The following is a 19,269-nucleotide window of genomic DNA, read 5'->3' on the forward strand; positions in this document are numbered from 1 at the left end:
CATTGCTTTTTTTCAAATATCTTTTTGACTCATAATTATATACAATACGAAGCTTCAGGAACCACTGAATTTTACTTCTGTGGAGCTCTCTAATACTGCTTATTTGTGGGATTTTATCATGGAGCTCTAGAGCTGGGAAGGACCTCCAGAGTAATTGAGTCCACGCTCCTTATCTTACATTTTTGATTCCTTGTTATGACAAGCGCAGCAAGTGGTGTTCCTTTTATGCTTAAAGCCTGCTAGTGACAAGGGAATTACTAGCTCACATTTAAGTTTGAAAATTTCCAGGTGTTAGAAAATTCTTTCTTGTACTTTATAAAAATGTGATGCTCCATAACTTCCACCTCTTTATTCTGCTATTTAAAGAAAAAAACAGCCCTTTTACGAAGATGGCGCCGAAAGCTAAGAAAGAAGCCCCTGCCCCTCCCAAAGCCGAAGCCAAAGCAAAGGCTTTGAAAGCCAAGAAAGCGGCGCTGAAGGGCGTCCACAGTCACAAAAAAAGGATCCGCAGGTCACCTACATTCGGACGACCCAAGACTTTGCGTCTCAGAAGGCAGCCCAAATACCCTCGAAAGAGCGCCCCCAGGAGAAACAAGCTTGACCACTATGCCATCATCAAGTTCCCCCTGACTACTGAGTCAGCCACGAAGAAAAGAGAAGACAACACCACACTTGTGTTCATTGTGGATGTCAGGGCCAACAAGCACCAGATCAAACAGGCTGTGAAGAAGCTCTATGACATTGATGTAGCCAAGGTCAACACCTTAATCAGGCCTGATGGAGAGAAGAAGGCATACGTTTGGTTGGCCCCTGACTATGATGCTTTGGATGTTGCCAACAAAATTAGGATCATCTACACTGAGTCCAGCTGGCTAAATCTAAATACAGTTTTTTCATGATAAAAAAAAAATTAATAAAGAAAAAAACATTTATACAGGTAATTGTTCTAAGTAAATCAAATGAAACAATTAGTCATTCTTCTCTGTGCAGATGAAAAGTATGGACAATAAAAGTTACAATGCATTTTAAATAAAACACCTTAAGTTTTCTGAGAGTTTTGCCTATATGTAAAATGAGGTGTTCTAATTTATCAAAAACTAAAAGTATAACTCAATTTAGTAAATAATGAGCATCTCTTAGGTACAGGAATATGAAGATGGAGAATTTTGGAACAAATGACTACAGGTAAACTAATTTTTAATTATTTGAATAATTTTTAAATTGGAGCAAGCTTTCTCAACCAGAAAGCTAAGGTTCCTACTTGAATTTTTCCTGATTAATATATTTATCAATGTCTTAGATAAAAATACAAAAGTCATGTTTAATTTACACATTACATGTGTAATGCATGTGTATTAAATTACACATGTAAGCCTGGGAGTGGAAGCAAATGGTTATTGCAATGCTGTGGAGCCTTGGGATGAAAAGAAAAACGTGTGCCTTTATACACACTTGTCAAAATATCCTCCCAGTCCATGAATCAAATGGTAATAAAAACTCTATAATCAAAAAAACACGAGTATATATACAAAGCTCTAATTTGTCCAGTCTGTTTGCATATCAGTGTCAGCCCCCATAAACCCACCAGAGTGAAGATGAGGTGGGCTGCACCTGGGGGTTTGATGGCCACTGTGGCCTGGGAACCACATGTTGCTTGGAAATGACTGCTCCCACTGGGTAATAGTACAGAGTTATAAAACAAACAAATACAAAAGAATAGTGTATCTATTTAAAATTCTGATATTTCATTTATCATGGATATTTTTACGTGAATATTGTTTTTTTTAACATGACATTAAAATATTATGTGTTATCTCAAAGAGATATCTGTATTCTCACATTAATTGTGACATTATTTACAGTAGCCCAGCCATGGAAACAATCTAAGTGCTCATCAATGGATGAATGGATCAAGAAAATGTGTTGTATACATATAAACACACACACACACACACACACACACACACACACACACACGGGAATATTATTCATCCAAGAGAAAGGAGAAAATCCTGCCATTTGTGGCAACATGAATCAGTCTGAAAGGCTTTATACTAACTGAAATAGACAGAAAAAGTAAAATATTGCATGATGTCACTTATATATGGAATCTTAAAAAAAAAAAATGAACTCAGAAACAGTAGAATGGTGGTTACCAGGGCTAGGAGGTGGGAAAAATAGGAGAAGGATAAAAGGATGCAAACGTTCAGTTAGAAGATGAGTAAGATCTGAGGATCTAATATAGAACATGGTGACTATAGTTGATACTTCTGTATTAAATAATCGAAATTTACTGAGAGGAGAACTTAAGTGTTCTCACAAAAAAAAAGCTAAATATGTGTTAATTAACTGTATTGTGGGAATCCTTTCATAGTATCCATATATGAAATCATCACATTATATACTTTAAATACATTACAATTTTGTCAGTTATACTTCACTTATTGCTTATTGCTGAAAAAAATCTGTCTTGATTTCTGATAGTGATGGTGCCCATGATATTTTGTCCTTGAGGTGAATGCCAAACTTGCCTTACCCTAATCTCTGCCCTGGGCTATTGAATAATGATTCATTAATTAACAAGTAGGACAAATGAAAGTAAACTTATAAAATGATAAAAAATAAATTGAAAATTCAGAAAATCACCTTTGTACATTTGGGTTGGGGATTCATGGTTTAGTGTCATTTCACAAGAAAAAGAATTAAGAGCTTTAGTTGACTGTAGGCTCACTATGTGCTGCCAGTGCCACATAGTTATTCAAACACTAAGGCAATTCATTCTGGATATAGTAAGAAATCACCATGGCAACTTTATTCTGCACTGGGCAGACCACTGGAGAACTGTTAGGTTTTGTCTGTGAGGATTGACTCCAATAAAGTAGAGCATATTTAGTGAACTAAGATGATGAGGCAATCTGGACATTAGGTCATGTGAAAAATAACTGAAGGAAAAGGGAAGAATTAGTTTTGGGAAGAGAAGACAAAGTGTTGGGAATGAGACAGCTCTTTGCAAATACAGTGGTTCTTAAACTTAACCTGTACATTAGAATCACATGGAGGAGCTTCTGAAACTTTAGATCCCCAAATCACACCCCAACAAGATGAATCAGAATTTTGCTGATGGGATCTAGGTATTAGTAGTTAAGCTTTCCGGATAACTCAAATGTGAAAGCAAATTTGAGAATCACTAATTTAAAGGACTGATCAGTGACAGAAAGATTAGCCTTATGGTTCTAAATGTGGAAACTTCAAAGAGCGTTACTTTGGCTCAACATTTGAACTCTGGATTTTCTAAAAATACTTTGAGATGAGAGACATTCAATACTGGCAGAAGTTCAAATAGAGCTTGGATATTGTGGGAGAAACTTCGGCTGTGGCTCGGGAGGGTGCTTAAATAATTTCTAATATTCTCTCCATTTTTATAATTCTATTATCATACAGCAGAAATTATTTAGCAATCTACTTTAGAATGAACCTTTCTTTGCTTACTTTGATCTAAGAGTCAGAGGTTCATTTACTGTCTGACCTCCCATTTCTGCTCTCCTACCCAGTTAAAATAGATTACATCTGGAATAATTGCATTTGCAATGAGAGCTCTTAGTCTGAACAGATTATTGCCATGATAATCTAATTGCATAGGTGCAAATGACTTTGCAGAAATGAGTATTCGACAGAAGATTTCTAATCATTTTTTTATGTGTGTGGTTCAGAGTATAAAATACAGCATCTTAGATGAAATTTAAACATTGGATTTTAACTTTGATTATATTTATTAGTACAGTAGGAGTAAATTGCAATTTGTCTCCTGGAGAGTTGCATGTGAGAGAACAGGGTCAGTGGAGAGAATTCTCCCTTGTCGGTATAAAACATGCAAACTTCTTTTTTCATTCAGTTTAGTGACAAAATGATGATATAGATGTACCTCAGGTATTGAGATAATAAAAAGCTCCATGAACCAGAACCAGAAGTATTAAATTCTTAATTAATGTTGTTTAATGAAATTAAGCTCCTTCCAAAATTATTATCTTTATTCACTTACAGTTATTTCCAAATACTCTTTCCTGATGGCTTACTGTTTATTATACTTCAATATTTAAAATTATTTACTTTTTCTCATAATATATAATAATTAAAATATTTTATAAATCTTTGAAATTTCACTGAGGTAAAAGTAATTCATATTGAATAATGAAAAACTTAATTGCTAACACTATAACACTATAATTCACTGAAACAATATATCATGGAGATCTAATCCTGTGATTTTTTCATCCTTCAGGTTTCTGCTAGTATTTCTCTTTGTATAGTTACAAAATGGGGTAAAAGAGCATGAAGAGCAGAGTGTAAATTCATCACCACTGCTTCAAAAATCATTCATTCATTCAAAAAATATTTACTGTGTGCCTACTACGTGTTAGGCACTATACTCCACAATCGGTCTGCATTAAGAACCAATTGTGCATTAAGAATAGACAAAGTTTCTCCTGTCAAAAATAGTATCTCAGAACAACATTTCTCTGACTTTTCTTGGGAAATAGATGATTAAAAAAATAAATACATAAGGAAATAAATAATATAATCTCAGGCATTGGTAAGGGTTATAAAAGTAATGGAGGATAATAGGATAGAAGTTAATAGGGCAAGAAGTTAATAGGGCAAGGGGAATCTATTTTAGACAGGTAGAAAGATCTTTTCTTGGAGCTCACCTTTTGGCAGACACCTGAATCAGGTGAGCTAAGGAAAAAATTAAAAGACTGGAGAGGAGTGTGGTAGGCCAGTCCAAGATGGCCCGACCCCCAATGATCCTTTCCTTCTGGTATTCTTGCTCATCTATAGCCCCTCTCACGTATATTGGGATTGGTCTGTATGATCAGATTCTACAGTGGAAGGGATGGTATGCACATTCTGAGGTCAGGATATAAAAGACATTTCCATCTCCAGCTTGATCTCCTGGAACATTCATGGGGAAAGCCAGCTGCTATACCCTAAGGACGCTCAAACAACTATATGGGGCAGGGCCACATGGTGATGCTAAGGTCTCCTGCCAACACCCACTCAGCTCCAATTTGTCAGTCAGGAGAAGGAACTGTAGTGGTAATAGACCCTCTAGTCCCCAGGTAAGCTTCGAATGACAGCTCCAGCTGACACCTTACAAAAATCTCGCAGGAGACCTTGAGCCAAAGTGTCCACCTAACCCCTTCCTGAAAGTCTGACCCACAGAAACTGTGGGGTAATAAATGCTTATTATTTTAAGTCATGAAGTTTTGAGGTCTTTTGTTGTGCAGAAATACAAAACCAATACAAAAGGAAATAACAAGTACAAAATCTTTTGAGCAGGAACAAGTTTGTCATGTTTAACGAATGGCAAAAAAGCCAGTGTGGTTGGACGTTAGTGGTGAGGGGGAGAGTGGTGGGTAATTTCTATTCATGACCTATTTTTGTTAGGTAATAGAAGATAACCAACATTTTATAAGTATTCAGTATATATTTTGGGTTCATAATTCTTTAATTATCATCTTAGGTTTTATAACTTATAGTAAGTAATGCATTTAATAAATCTTCATTTAAAAACTCCATACAGTAAAATACTATATTTCAGCTGTGGTCAGGTTACAGAACTTTTCAGTGTGTACGTATCACATTTTTTGTAATGGGAATTCTTTGGGTAGATTAACCATCCTAAAATATAATGAAACAACTTAAATTCTCCAAAGATTAGTATTGCATAGAGTGGAAAATAGATATTAAAAATGCCAGACTCTGTAGTGATTATGTGGTTATCACTAATGATCAGACACAGATGGAGTCTTTGAGGATAAAATAAAACCATAGCAAATGACTTTTTTAAAAAAGGGAAACTTCTTCACTTTCTGATGTATAATTAAATCAACATTTCTTGGAGAAAACAGGTTTCTCTTAAAATAGAATTTTGGATCAAGCCAATACTGTGGAAGATAAGAATAACCAGAAAATTATTTCCATGTGTCAAGGTTTTGTTTATGCCCAATCATCACTGAGGGAGGAAAAATAGTATCTCAGAACAATATTTCTCTGACTTTTCTTACATTTCTGTGGGAACACATGTCCTGCTGTAAATTCTTCACAAAGAGCATTGGGAATTTTCTCCAGAGATAATTTCTCATGTTTTCCATGAACTAGCTCTTTGATTATCATGTACCTATACCCTACTCTTCCTACTCTGTCTCAGATGGAGATTCTCTTTTTTGCAAACCCCATATGTAGCTCTGTAGCTGATGGCCACCCAATGCTTTACTACCAATGTTACTGATGATCCTTGAAGCTTATTCCAAGGAGTATGATGTCTGATGTTGAGACTGCTTATGTTTGCTCCAGGGACAATGAGTGACAGCACATATCCTTGTTAAGATGCCCCTTGTTCTGTTGAGAGTCACTAATGTCTTAGCCAAGTTTGCCATCTGTTGTCAAGGACACTATATTTATGCTAAAGGTGTCATTTTTTGTTGTTGTAGACCCAAATTCCAAAGTGGCTAGAATCTTCTATTATTGATGCCTATGTGAGAATTCAGTGAAACACCTCTCTCAGTTATTTCTAGATTTATAATTATAATTCCTATAATTCTAGATTTATAATTATAATTCCTTCAATGAAGTCATCATAGTTCCACTGGTCGCTGGCTTAGATGATAACTTCAGCCATCAACTCATCTATACTTGGGATCATTGTCTCTAAACAAAATATTTTCCCTTGTATTTCTTTGGTTACAGGGAAAATTAGTCTCAAAAACCTTATATAAATAGACCCATTGCTTGATCTTCCTGCCACCTTCTTTTGTTCCTTATGTTAATATCAGGTAGTCAGCCAATTTTCAGCAAGATTGACCCCTCTTTTACAGTTCTCACATGTACTTTGTCACAAAATCTTGTGTGTTGTACTCAAAAATTTCTTCCCTACACAGCCCTGCTTTTCCATTTCTACTGTACTTGCCCTAGTTTAGGAATTTACCATATTCACAGAGACCAGCAGTTTCAAAATGTGATCTGCAAATCCCTGGATCTCTAAAACACTTTAAAGGTTCCATGAGATCAACCTAGTTCTACAATAGTACTAGAAAGTTATTTGTTTTTTCCACTATGCTGACATTTGCACTAATGGTGCGTAACAATGGTAGGTAAAAATGCTGGTCCTGAGCACAAATTAGGTCTATAGCACCAAACTGTACTAATAGCTATTTTGTTCTTCAGTGAGTAAGGGAGAAGAATTTCTTCATCCATCTATCTTAGGTTCTTTGACTGGAGCTTTATAAACTGGAATGGCAAAAGAAGTTAACAGGAGAAAAACCATACAAATTTATTAGTTTTGTGTGACTTTAGAATCTTTATAAAGAAATAAAGACCTAAAGAAGTAGCTAAGCTCAAGCATTTTTATAATAGGTTTGATGAGGAATGGAAAGTTGTAGAAAAACATGACAGAACAAAAGGGATATGATCTAAGGGTAGTAAACTGTAGAAAATTGAGCAAGGCCTATTTGTTTGGATTCTTTTGGATATTTCTTCATCTTTGGAGATAAGGATATTCCTTTCTTTCAGGTATTGGGAGGGCACTTCTCATTTGAGGGTCTTATGACCTACTTTAGAGGAGAAGGGACATGTGAGAGGGTCCTTCTTGCATGTGTTGTTTCTCAGATTCCTTCAGTTTAAAATATTCGGTATGCCAAATTGCCACATGTTAGGCCTAGTGTGTTCTAAACCCTGTCAATTACCAAATGAGTTTCACTTAAGATTGTCTTTGATAAAGGAGTACAAATGATAATTTGACTAAGTATCAACTTTTGAGTACATATCATTTTAATATTCTATATGACAAGGCAGGAAGTATTCATTAAGCCCTTTTGCTATATATGGTAGTATGATGATTGTTTTGAAAAAAAGCCCTTGTGTGATTGTTTGATTTGTAAGTTGAACTAACTGGTTTTTCATGGAACATTTTTACTTGAAAAAACGATTGGCTGACAAACTATAGTTATTCAGATTTGGTAATTTGGCAGACATTTTCTCAAAAATGAAGAAAGTGAGCCTGTTGCTTCAAGGAACACAACTGACACTATTTGCTGCCAATGATAAAATTTGAGCTTTCAAACTTTACAAAGTCTAGAAACTCATATGTGGTACTGTAAGCTTGACAGCTTCCTAGTACTTAAAGATTTTTTTTTTCCTGATCAGATCAGTAGTAATATCAACAAAATTGTGGCAGAATCAGGATCCATATCTAGGCATCCTAGCTCCAGAGTCTGTGCTCTTAGAGTTTACTATTCTTCCTCCTCATGCTTTTCTGTGGAAAAAGTGAAACCCATACCTTTTAACACACCAGCCAGGTAGTATTTGTCCATGCAGTGAAATGATGGGGCAATAGGTATGAGAATGAGGGTGGGCAAACATCTAGAGATACGGACAATGATTTCTGTGAGAGATTCAGAAATAGGGGCCATCTGGTTGGTGGCCTAGACAAACAGGACAGGTTGGACTGACTTTCCTTGGATAGTCATTCCAGAAACAAGAATCAGATTCATTTATGTGAACTGAACTGGGAATCTTAAGGCTCAATAGTTGGCTGACAGGCACATTGGAAGCACTATTAACCTGGGTATCTAGCCTGATGTAAACTCCACTTGAGGAACCCCAAAATGTAAACAATACTTTTTTTTTTTTCCCAAGGGCACCATATGCACCACTGCAAGTGTACTTCTTGTGTGGAAGGCAGGCATTAATTTGCTTCTATCCCACAAATAGTGATTTGCATCTTAGAGATGGTTATATGACACTTTCAAGGATCTAGAGAAAAGCTTCAGTTATTTCTGTCGACCATAGTTGACTATGGCAGTCCTTCCAAATTGGTTATTTCTGGTTACCTTGAGGAGATTTCCAGAAGGATAACTGAGTTGTTATTTATGTTCACTTTTTCAATAGTTATCCCTACAATGAGAAGGTCATTCAACTAGAAAAAGTGGTATGAAATTTGTCTTTCATTTTCACCAAACTGATCAATGGCACCAACTCAGTGCTAAAAGGCATTCAGAATAGTTTCAACTCACTAGAAAGTGCTTTTATGGATAACAGAATTCCCTAAGACTCCTGCTTTGGGGGCCTAAGGTGGAAAATAAAAAAGTGCAAATATATTTTTTCTACCTGAATCTATGTCTCCAGCCAAGCAGAGAGGTCAATACTGAAGCTTAAGGCAATGTCCATCTGGGTTTCTAATGTAGACACTGATGATTTATGCTATTTTTTTTTAGCTAGTTGGTTCCTGGACCCAGTGGAGCATGATGGATCAATCCTGAAGATTGACCTTATACTGGGGCTTAGAGTCTTGTTGATAGACAAGTAGTTAAGACTACCACTGGATAAGAAAAAATGACTGGATTAGGTCTCAGCCTCTGTTTGCCAAATCAGAGTGGTTGATATGGTGGTATATTCATTGGAAAATTCACTAGAATTCACAAGGGTGTGGAATGAGAGGTAGATATTTTTGGGAGACAATTCTCCTTAGGTCTCTTGTAGTTCTGTACATCTTCTCAACAGGGACAACGATTACCTTTGTTATGGACTGTCTTTCCAAGGATTTGAGTGTGGTAAATAATCTTTCTTTCTTTCCTTTTTTAAAAAAAGATATTTATTTATCTATTTGAGAGAGAAAAAGAACATATGTGAACAAGGGAGAGAGCACAAACCAGGGGAAGAGGCAGAAGGAGAAGCAGACTCTGTTGAGCAGGGCGCCTGATGTGGGACTCAGTCCAGGACCCTGGGATCATGATCTGAGCTGAAGACAGATGCTTAACCAATTGAGCCACCAAGGTACCTCCAGTGTGGTAAATAATCTGTCTTACAAGCTCTGGGACTGGCATAAAAACCCCTGAAACTCTGGCTACTACATTCTGTGAACAGTAAAGTGCTCTATTTTGGAGTCTTGTGTCTTCTACAAGATTCTTAAAACTGTGGCGAACAAATTAGCTTGTTAGCTTTCAGGTAGGGTAAAATATTGGACACTTTGACATGTTCTTGACATGCTAGTGTAGTATTTCTCTTGGATATTTTTCCCTCTAAACCACATATGACCAAATATACTACCAAAGAGGCTCCCCAAGTTTCACCTAAGGGTAGCACATAGGAGCTAGGATTCTGGGATGACAGGTGGACAGTTTTATTCAGAGTACACAGGTGTTCTCCTTTTCTTTCTAATTATACTCAATAGATTGGTGATCTACCACAATTTACAGAAACAATCAACCACTGATGCACTTTTAGGTTTTCTCAAGTTTTTTCCTGCTAATTTTGTTGCTATGGTGAGTATTGTTTAGAATCTGTATTTTAGAATATGTTTACATCCATAGAGAAAATTTTTAGCTAGAGAGTTCTTGGGGTACAGTACATGCTTATTAGAATGAATGAACAAATATACAATGAAATAAAATCTCTGTCCCATAGCCAGCTATCCATTTCTCCTCCCAGCAACCCAATGTCATCCTTGTAGAGATGTTTTTTGTAAAAACAATCCAAATATATTGTCTTTCCCCTCTTAAAGTTTAAAAACTTTTTTAAAGGAAGTGATTACATACTATACATGTTGCTTTATATCCTACTTCTTTTTCTTAATATTGTTATTTTGACATATTTCTGTATCAGTCATAAAGAGCTCCTTCATTAGTCTTTTATGGCTGCATAGTTTTACATCATATGGACTTTCCTTCCCAGTGCCCTATTGATCCTATACATTTTAAAAAACCTAACTGTCTGTTATAGCACCAGGGACAAAATCGCTACTTTGGCTTTCCTACTGCTATATACTCAGCATCAAATTAGGCTCCTTGTTAGGAAAACACATTATATGTCTCCCTTAATTTCTCATTGATTGCATTTTACACAACAGGGCTCCTCCCTGGTTTGAGCACTTAAGTATCAATACTATTCATAATCACCCTCTTAATTATGTGATTTATTTTATGTTGAAGACTTTTTACTTTTTTTTTAAATGTCAGATCCAGAATATGTCTTTTGAGGGTTTTAAGGTTAGAGTAGTTATCCCCTGAAATAGGGCAAGGAGACCTAAGTCTTACTAGAGAAAACTCAAGATGTTTCTACATGAAGAAAATACTTTCAGACCGTTGACTTCATTATTTTCTGTTTCCTCTTCATTATGGTTGTTAGCAAAGACCTGGAGTGGTTGTAATAATTGTTTGCAAAGTCAAGTGTGAGTCAATGCTGGCTCAGTTTGAAAACTTTGATATTCAATGTCTGTATCCAAAATTGGAAATAAAAGGTATTTAAAAACAAAGGTATTTAAAAGATCGAGGGGAGGGTAAAAAGACTTTACAGAGCTTACTTGCATACTTATATATTTTCTGCCAAAACAGTTGCTTGTTATGTTTTGTTTTAAAATATTTTATTTATTTATTTTTGATAGAGACACAGTAAGAGAGGGAACGCAAGCAGGGGGTGGTGGGAGAGGGATACCAGGCTTTCTGTGGAGCAGGGAGCACGGTGTAGGGCTGGGTCCTAAGACCAAAGGCAGACGCTTAACAACTGAGCCACCCAGATGCCCTAAAATAGTTGCTTGTTATGATGTTGACTTGCTATGTTTATTTCCATACCTCCTTTGGTTTAAAGTTTATTCTAATTAAAACCCTAATGATCAACATTTGTACTTACTAAGAATGTGTTTGGCTTTGTAGATTTTTGAATGTAATCTCATTACAGCAATAATGCTTTATTTTTTTGTTTTATAATTTTTAATTTTTTTATTAACATATAATGTATTATTAGCCCCAGGTCTGTGAATCTCCAGGTTTACACACTTCATAGCACTCACCATAGCATATACCTTCCCCAATGTCCATAACCAAACCACCCAGCAATAATACTTTAGATAATGACCCAGAATCAGGGAGACATGTTGGAATTTCAACCACACTAAAGGGAAATACTTATTTGATTCAATATCAAAATTATTACAGCAAGGTAGGTGGTCACATTATCCAAATAGTAGAAATATGGGATGAAGGAAGCATGGATAACAATTTGAAAACCTCAAAAAATATTTCCTCTTAAAATCTCTTAAATTTTTACCTCAACAATTTAATTCTGGACGAAAGCTAGTTTTACAATCAGGATGTATGTTCATGTGACATTCTTCATTAGTAACAAAACAAAAATATCAAAAATAACACAGAAACAAAACAATTAAGAATAAACCCCAAATCTCTAAGATGTGTTCCTGTGCTGTACTGATTCTCTGCATAGCTTCAGCATTACAAAGACTTTTCTCAATCTTTAAGTTTTTATCTTCTTGATTTTACTTTTGTTCTTTCATTTTGCTTTTGTGTACTCCTTTATCTATCTCTTCCCTAATCTGCTTCACTCCCTTGTTGTTAGGGTGTGCATGTGTGCCTATGTACATGTGTGTATACCTGTATCACGGGGAGGGAGGTGCAAGTGCCTGCCCTTGTCTCTCTGTATCTCTCTGGGTCTTTTTGTCTTTTTCTGGGTCTTTTCTGTTAACTGACTCTTGGTCATTTTCTGTTTTTCTCTCCCTCTTCTATCTCTTCCCCAGTAGATGCTATCTGACACTCCTCAATATCTATCATAGTAACACCCAAAGGACAAACCAAGTAACTGAATTAGTGAGTATTCCTTAATATACTCAGCAGCTAGAACATAAACCCAATCAAAGAATCACTGTATGTTTAACTCCTCAGGCAGTTCTCCTGTTGGCCACACAGATCCTTTATGTTCTTTTTATTATACTTGTAGAAAACAATTCTGCTGCTTTGAAAAAGTATTAGTTTATCAATAACTTACTAAATAGAGATTCAGGGCAAAAAACTCTTTTTCCTCATCTTTGCCTCCTTTCACAGTAAATAGATTTAGGTTCAGCACTTAACAAAGGGTAAAACTAATGAGTGATCCTGAGTCAGGTTGTCCAGAGTTCATTTAGGCAACATTGAGGGGACTTGGAAATCTTAATACTTCACAGTTTTAGAGCTCTGACATGGAAGAGACTTATTTTTCAATTTGATATCAAGGCCACATAGCTTGGTATGATAGATTATAGTGGATACTTATATTATATAGCATTTAATCCTCCTCCTTTGTGGAGAGATTGGAAAACTATCAATAACATTTCCATACTCAGTTGCACTGAGGGGTCCAGATGTGAATCAGGTTCTATTGATTAGAGGGGCTCAGACACAGTGGTGAGGCAGAAGAGAAGACTGTTTTCCTGACAAGCACACTCAGCTTGAAGTTTTGTGGGGACTCACCTTATCCTTTCCCTTTCTAGTCTCTAGCTTTGTGGGTGTGAGCCTTTTAGGGCTGTGACCACAACAGTTAGGGGCAGAAGCTTCAAAACTCTGAATAGCAGCTAACTGGTATGATTTTGACATGGTAGTGGCCATCTGACTTTAGGTTGATCATATATCTGTATGTCTAGAACAGTTCCGATTTATACTCATCATACTACTGTAATTATTAACAGAGCCCCCCTCATTCTAAAAAGTTCTCCTAGTTTAGACAGTAAGTGAAATAACTGTACCTCCAATTTTTCAATTCTTCCAATAAGATTTTTGTATATACCCAACTACGTTTCTTTAAATTTCTCCTGTTTGAAATGCCTAAAGTGATTACTGTTTTCTTCATTGAACTGGGACTGATGTCAAAGATAAAGTTGGACACCAGTTAACAGTGATAAAGACATTTTATTCAATAATGATTGCAATAGGGAAGAGAACCCTGAGCTCAATTCTGCTGAAACAAAAGAAGACTTTTAAAATATTGAGGTGTGCTAAAGGAAAGTCAATGCAGAGTGTGAAGGAGGTGTTGGTCCATGTAACTAAGCCATCTGGCTAATTGGGGATTATCCAGAGGAGGAAGAAACTTCTACTATATTTATGACTGGGGGTGTTTGTGCAAGTTGGGGCAAGGTGTCCTCGGAAGTTAGGCTCTTCTCACAGGGTTAGGAGCCAGGGGGAGAGGTATCTTCTTCAGTGTCCTATTTAAAAAGAGATGGCCCGTAGGTCCTTGGAGAGCCAGTTCTGGGTGGTGGAAGAATTAGATCTCAAAGAAGCAGACAAATGATTTATAATTTTAAGCTTTCTCAGGAAGCATTTTAAGAGGGAGTGGATACCATCATTGGGACACATCTTTAAGCTGTTAGAAGCTATGCTTTTAGAGCTGGTCAAGAAGATAGTCTTCATCACTGATATATCTGAGATCACGGGATTTTTCTGAAATTACTTTGGGAATGGTATTTAATGCCTATAAACAGTGTTGCATGGAGCTTGACCTCAACATTCACCTTTTTTGAAAATTGTAAGGGCCTATTTAGCCAGAGCAGGTTCATCCAGTTAAATAATGATTTTGTTTTTATACAGTAAAACTTAAACTGTCCCTGCCCCGCCCTTCCCCCCAGGAGACTTACTGAAAAACTAGTGCTGGAAACCAGTCCCAGGTAACAAAGCCCAAATACAAGGGTGGGTTAGGCCAGGTGGAGGTATCCAATCAGTGGGGGCGCATACTGTCTCCCTAGCTACCAAGGAGTGTGGGTCCCGCCCTTTGGGTGCCTTTTGGGCGCCAATTCTGACCAAGGTGATAGGCTAGTTCAAATATCTACTATAGGGTAAATTGCAATTCAATTGGTCAATTTTGTGTGACCTAGCATAACTGTGCAGCTTTCTCTGTGTGTTACAATCTCATTGGCTGCCTGTGTGTGGCCAGCCCAACCACATGGCCTTTGCCCTTAAAAGCTAGTCTGTAAGGCAGAGAGAGGTCGCCTCTTTGCAAGAGATGGCCCTGGCCAGTCAGTTTGATTCTCGATGCTTGGCACGAAATAAAGCTTCGCTTTGTATCAGTCTTGCTCCTTTGATTACGGACCCAACAAAATGACTACAAAGGGATCAGTGTGGCTGCATCTTTAAGATAAACAGTATACATTTATAAATATATAATAAAACAGTATTTCTTTTCCTGCTATTAGCTTGGATTTACTTCGGTATTTATCAGCTCCTATCTCTCCTTTCCAACTAGGCAGAGAAGAAGCAAAGGATTATATTATATAATTGTGAGCTATAACTTGTGAATATAATACTTTCCACAAGGGATCATGTTTGAGGTGTGAACATTGAAAAGAACCTAGAGGCACTGCTTTCTCAGTTATAGCCACATATTAAGCTTTCTGGCACTCTCTCTGAGTTGGGCCTGTTGGGGATCATCTGCATTTCTCATCAAGATAGTCAATATTTGAAGATGAAGGATTTGGGGACAGAGAGGTGAAGTTTATTCCAATGCTCTAAATCATTTCTCATCCCTACGGAGGGAAAGTTTTGTTTCTCAGAAAGAGGCACAAAACACAAAACACTTTGCCTAACATTTGATTTATTTTACCAGTAGATCTATTTTTTAAAATAGAAGACAAATTATTATGCCTGAGTGACTTCAAAGCCATACCATCATTCCAATATGCAAACGTGTTGCTTCCATGGAGGCTATCTGGGGGCTGTGGGTGTGTGGGAGTGAAGAGGAGAAAGGGAGGAGGGGAGGAAGAGCTAAAGAATGGTGAGGAGGGGCAAGTTGCCAGAAGCTCAACAGTTTGAAATTACAGCCTGGATGAATTACTTATTGTATTTCCTCAACTGAACTAAAGCCTGCTTGTTTTGGAAAGAAAATCAAGACTAATTCTTGAGTTAGGAAGTAAAAAATCACACACGTTCCAAAGTGATTGAACTGGAATTTACAGAAAATATTTTTATAAACATTTTTGCACACTTAGGCCCTTTGTAAAAATATGATATGGAGGAAGTGGTATGGAGAAAATAAAAAGTCATAAGCATTTCAAGATTGATTATTTTTCTCTTTATTTTGATTTCATTTTGAGGGGATTAGCGAAAGAAATAACTTCTTTTTTTTTTTTAACTCCTTTTTAAAAAAGATTTATTTATTTATTTGAGAGGAAGAGAGAGAAAGCATGAGAAGGAAAGGCAAAGGAAGGGAGGATCTGAAGCAGACTCAGTGCTGAGCACAGAGCCTGATGTGGGGCTCTATTTCATGATCCTGAGATCAGACCTAATCAGGTCACTTATATGACTGTGCCATCCAGGCATCCCAAAAGAAATAACTTCTTGGGGTGTCTGGGTCGCTTAGTCGTTAAGTGTCTGCCTTTGGCTCAGGTCATAATCCCAGGGTTCTGGGATTGAGCCCCACATTGAGCTCCACATCAAGCTCCCTTCTTAGTGGGAAGCCTGCTTCTCCCTGTCCCACTTCTCCTGCTTGTGTTCTTTTTCTTGCTGTGTCTCTCTCTGTCAAATAAATAAATAAAATCTTAAAAAAAAAAAAAAGAAAGAACTTAAGAACAATCTTAAATGTGTCAGTTCAACATGGATAACTGCTGGTGAGAATAAATTATACACTACTTTAATATTTTTAAAAAATATTTTAAGAACATTTTTTAGAGCAGTTTCAGGTTCACAACAAAACTGAACAGAAGGTACAGGAGACTGCCTGCCTCCATACATGCATAGGCTCCCCCATTACCAACATCTACCACCGGAGTGGTTTTTTTGTTGTAACTGATGAGCCTACAATTGACACATTATCACCCCAAGTCAATATTTTATAATAAAGCTCATTCTTGGTATGCATTCTTGGGGTTTTGACAAATGTATACTGGCATATATCCACCATTACAGCTTCATACAGAGTAGTTTCACTGCTCTAAAAATCTGTGTTCCACGTATTTATCCCCCTCTTATTCCTAGCAATCACTGATCTTTTTTACTGTTTCCATAGTTTTGCCATTTCCAGAAGGTCATGCAGTTGGAATCGTACCGTGTGTAGCCTTCTCAGATTGGCTTCTTTCATTTAGTAATAGCATTTAAGGTTTTTTCATGTCTTTCCATGGTTGGTAGTTCATTTCTTTTTAGTTCTGAATAATATTCCATTGTCTGGAAGACCACAGTTTATTTATCCATTGATGTATTGAAGGACATCTTTATGGTTTCCAAGTTTTGGCAATTCTGAATGAAGCTGCTATAAACATTGGTGTTCAGGTTTTTGTGTGTACATAAGTTTTCAGCTCTGTTGGATAAATAACAAGCAGTGCAATTGCTGGATTGTGTGGTAAAGTATCACTACTTTAATTTTCATAAGATTTCTCATCATTCCCTACATCTTCAAGTAGATAAATTTGTATTATGCTTTTAAGGGCCCAGAACTTCATGCACCTTGTTTTCCTTTATGTGTGCTTGATTTCTGAATTATTTGTTCTTCTTTAATTAGCAATAATCGCGCCTCGGATAAACCTCATTGGCTACGATACTGCCACTGCGCAAAGCTTATTTGTTCTTCTTTAAAGTGGAGTAAAATATCCTTGAACTAAACCATTCTGCTAAGAACTTAGGATGTCTTGTTTTGACTCCCTCTATTGAATTCTGTTTGGTTTTAGACTTCAATTTCCTTTGAAGAATGCTTCCCAGATATCAGTGCTTTTCCCGAGTTTCTGATATGTAAAACTTATTTTCTCACTTGACATTAGGGAGTATCTGGGCTTATTGTTAAGAATTACAGATAACCAAGTAATTTGCAAATACTGTAATTTACATATGCAGAATAAATCAAATCTGCCCTTTAGAACTGAATGACTTAGCACCAAATGCATTTTCAAATTCAGTTGTCCTTCCTTTATTCCTTCCTTCTTCCCTCTTTCCCTTCCTGGGGTCCTTCCTTCTGTAGTCACTCATATATTAACAGTTACTATCAGCCAGACTGATAGTAGCTAAAAAGAGTAAAAGGGAAAGCAATATGAAAATATGACTTGTAAATTTATAAGCTTTGCCAGATAGCTAAGAGTAGAGTCCATAGACAAATCTAGTGACTTTGAAAATCAAGTATCATAAGAAAAATATGTTGGTGGATACAGCTCCAGAAACTATGCTTGAAAACATCCATGTGAGATCAATATGCTGCTCTATCCCATGATTCTGAAATCATGATCTGAGCCAAAATCAAGAGTTGGATGCTAAACCTACTGAGCCACCCAGGCATGCTTCCGTGGTTTGAAAATGGGGAGTATGTCCTGTATGAACTCTTCTTTAACATAACGGCATATCAATGAATATTATAATTAGAACATATTTCAGTTGTAAAGTAAAAGGTGACACTACTTCCCTCCCTCCTTCTCTGCCCCCCAAATGGTAATTTGTTCATTACCATTGACTCTGTTTGAAGGAAGATTTTGTCTTTATTTGGCCTCTCAAAAACCAATCCTGAATAAAAGGGATTGGGTGTAGGTCATTTATCTGGTGGATCCCAGGACGCACAAGTGAAGCTGAGGTGAAACAGGGAAAGGAGAAAACCCACTAAAGGGTGCATGAAATGAGAAGGGTTACCTATATAGACAATGGGGTTCAGTCTAGCTAGGGATGCTCTCAGGAACTTAGAATTATCTTACTGAAGGACAAGGAAGTTCGGTATTCATTTATTACCCTTGTTGCTGAGGGTTGTTCCTTGTGCTGAATTCCCAGCATTTCCTGGATGTCTGTGAGTATGGATAAAAGAGCTTTGCTTATAGACTTGCAATATAATAGCAAGCAAGTGGAAATACAAGCATGCTCAAAGCAGAATAAAGTTAAGATTTCTACATGACCATCTGTGCAAGCAAGTGGCCTGAGCAATCTCTGATAGGGTAAAAAGATCCATCAAGTTTCTAAACAATGGCTTGTCATCAGAATTGATCATTCTAATTTCTTTGAGAAGTTTGGCCAACATTACTGCAAAACCACTTTTAGGGAAAGAATTTTAAAACTTATGGGTCACTATATACCCTTTTTTACTCTCTTCATACTTTACCCATCCATAGGTAGAAAATGACAGAAATGTTTCTAAGACAAAGCACAAATGTAAGACCAGTCTCTTATGTAGATCAGAATGCCTAGATAATAATAGAGCAATGAGCCTACATAATTGCAATCATTAGCTGTACAAGATACCTCACACTTGCTACCTTGTTCTTTGTGCTCATTTCTGGGTAGATATTTATAGATAAGGGAATGTAGGAAGAAAGCATTTCTTGAACTTAATATTTGCAAATTCAATTGAATTGAAGTTTGGGTTAAGAAGGTATGTCAGGGGCGCCTGGGTGGCTCAGTGGGTTAAAGCCTCTGCCTTCGGCTCAGGTCATGATCCCAGAGTCCTGGGATCGAGTCCCACATAGGGCTCTCTGCTCAGCAGGGAGCCTGCTTCCTGCTC

The 19,269-nt window shown here is 36.9% G+C and overlaps 1 protein-coding gene and 1 pseudogene across 1 annotated transcript in view; one reads left to right on the forward strand and one right to left on the reverse strand.

Moving 5' to 3' along the window:
- Nucleotides 1–383: 383 nt before the first annotated feature.
- LOC132020309 (large ribosomal subunit protein uL23-like) overlaps nucleotides 384–19,269 on the forward strand; it is a 118,617-nt gene continuing 99,731 nt past the window's right edge. The window contains exon 1 of the mRNA XM_059404496.1: nucleotides 384–862. Coding sequence (XP_059260479.1) covers nucleotides 390–862 — 473 coding nt within the window. The 5' untranslated portion in view covers nucleotides 384–389. The remainder of the gene's footprint in view (nucleotides 863–19,269) is intronic.
- Nucleotides 17,290–17,358, reverse strand: LOC132020951 (U4 spliceosomal RNA; annotated as a pseudogene).

The sequence above is a fragment of the Mustela nigripes genome, chromosome 6 (assembly GCF_022355385.1).
Source record: "Mustela nigripes isolate SB6536 chromosome 6, MUSNIG.SB6536, whole genome shotgun sequence".
Classification (NCBI taxonomy): Eukaryota; Metazoa; Chordata; class Mammalia; order Carnivora; family Mustelidae; genus Mustela; species Mustela nigripes.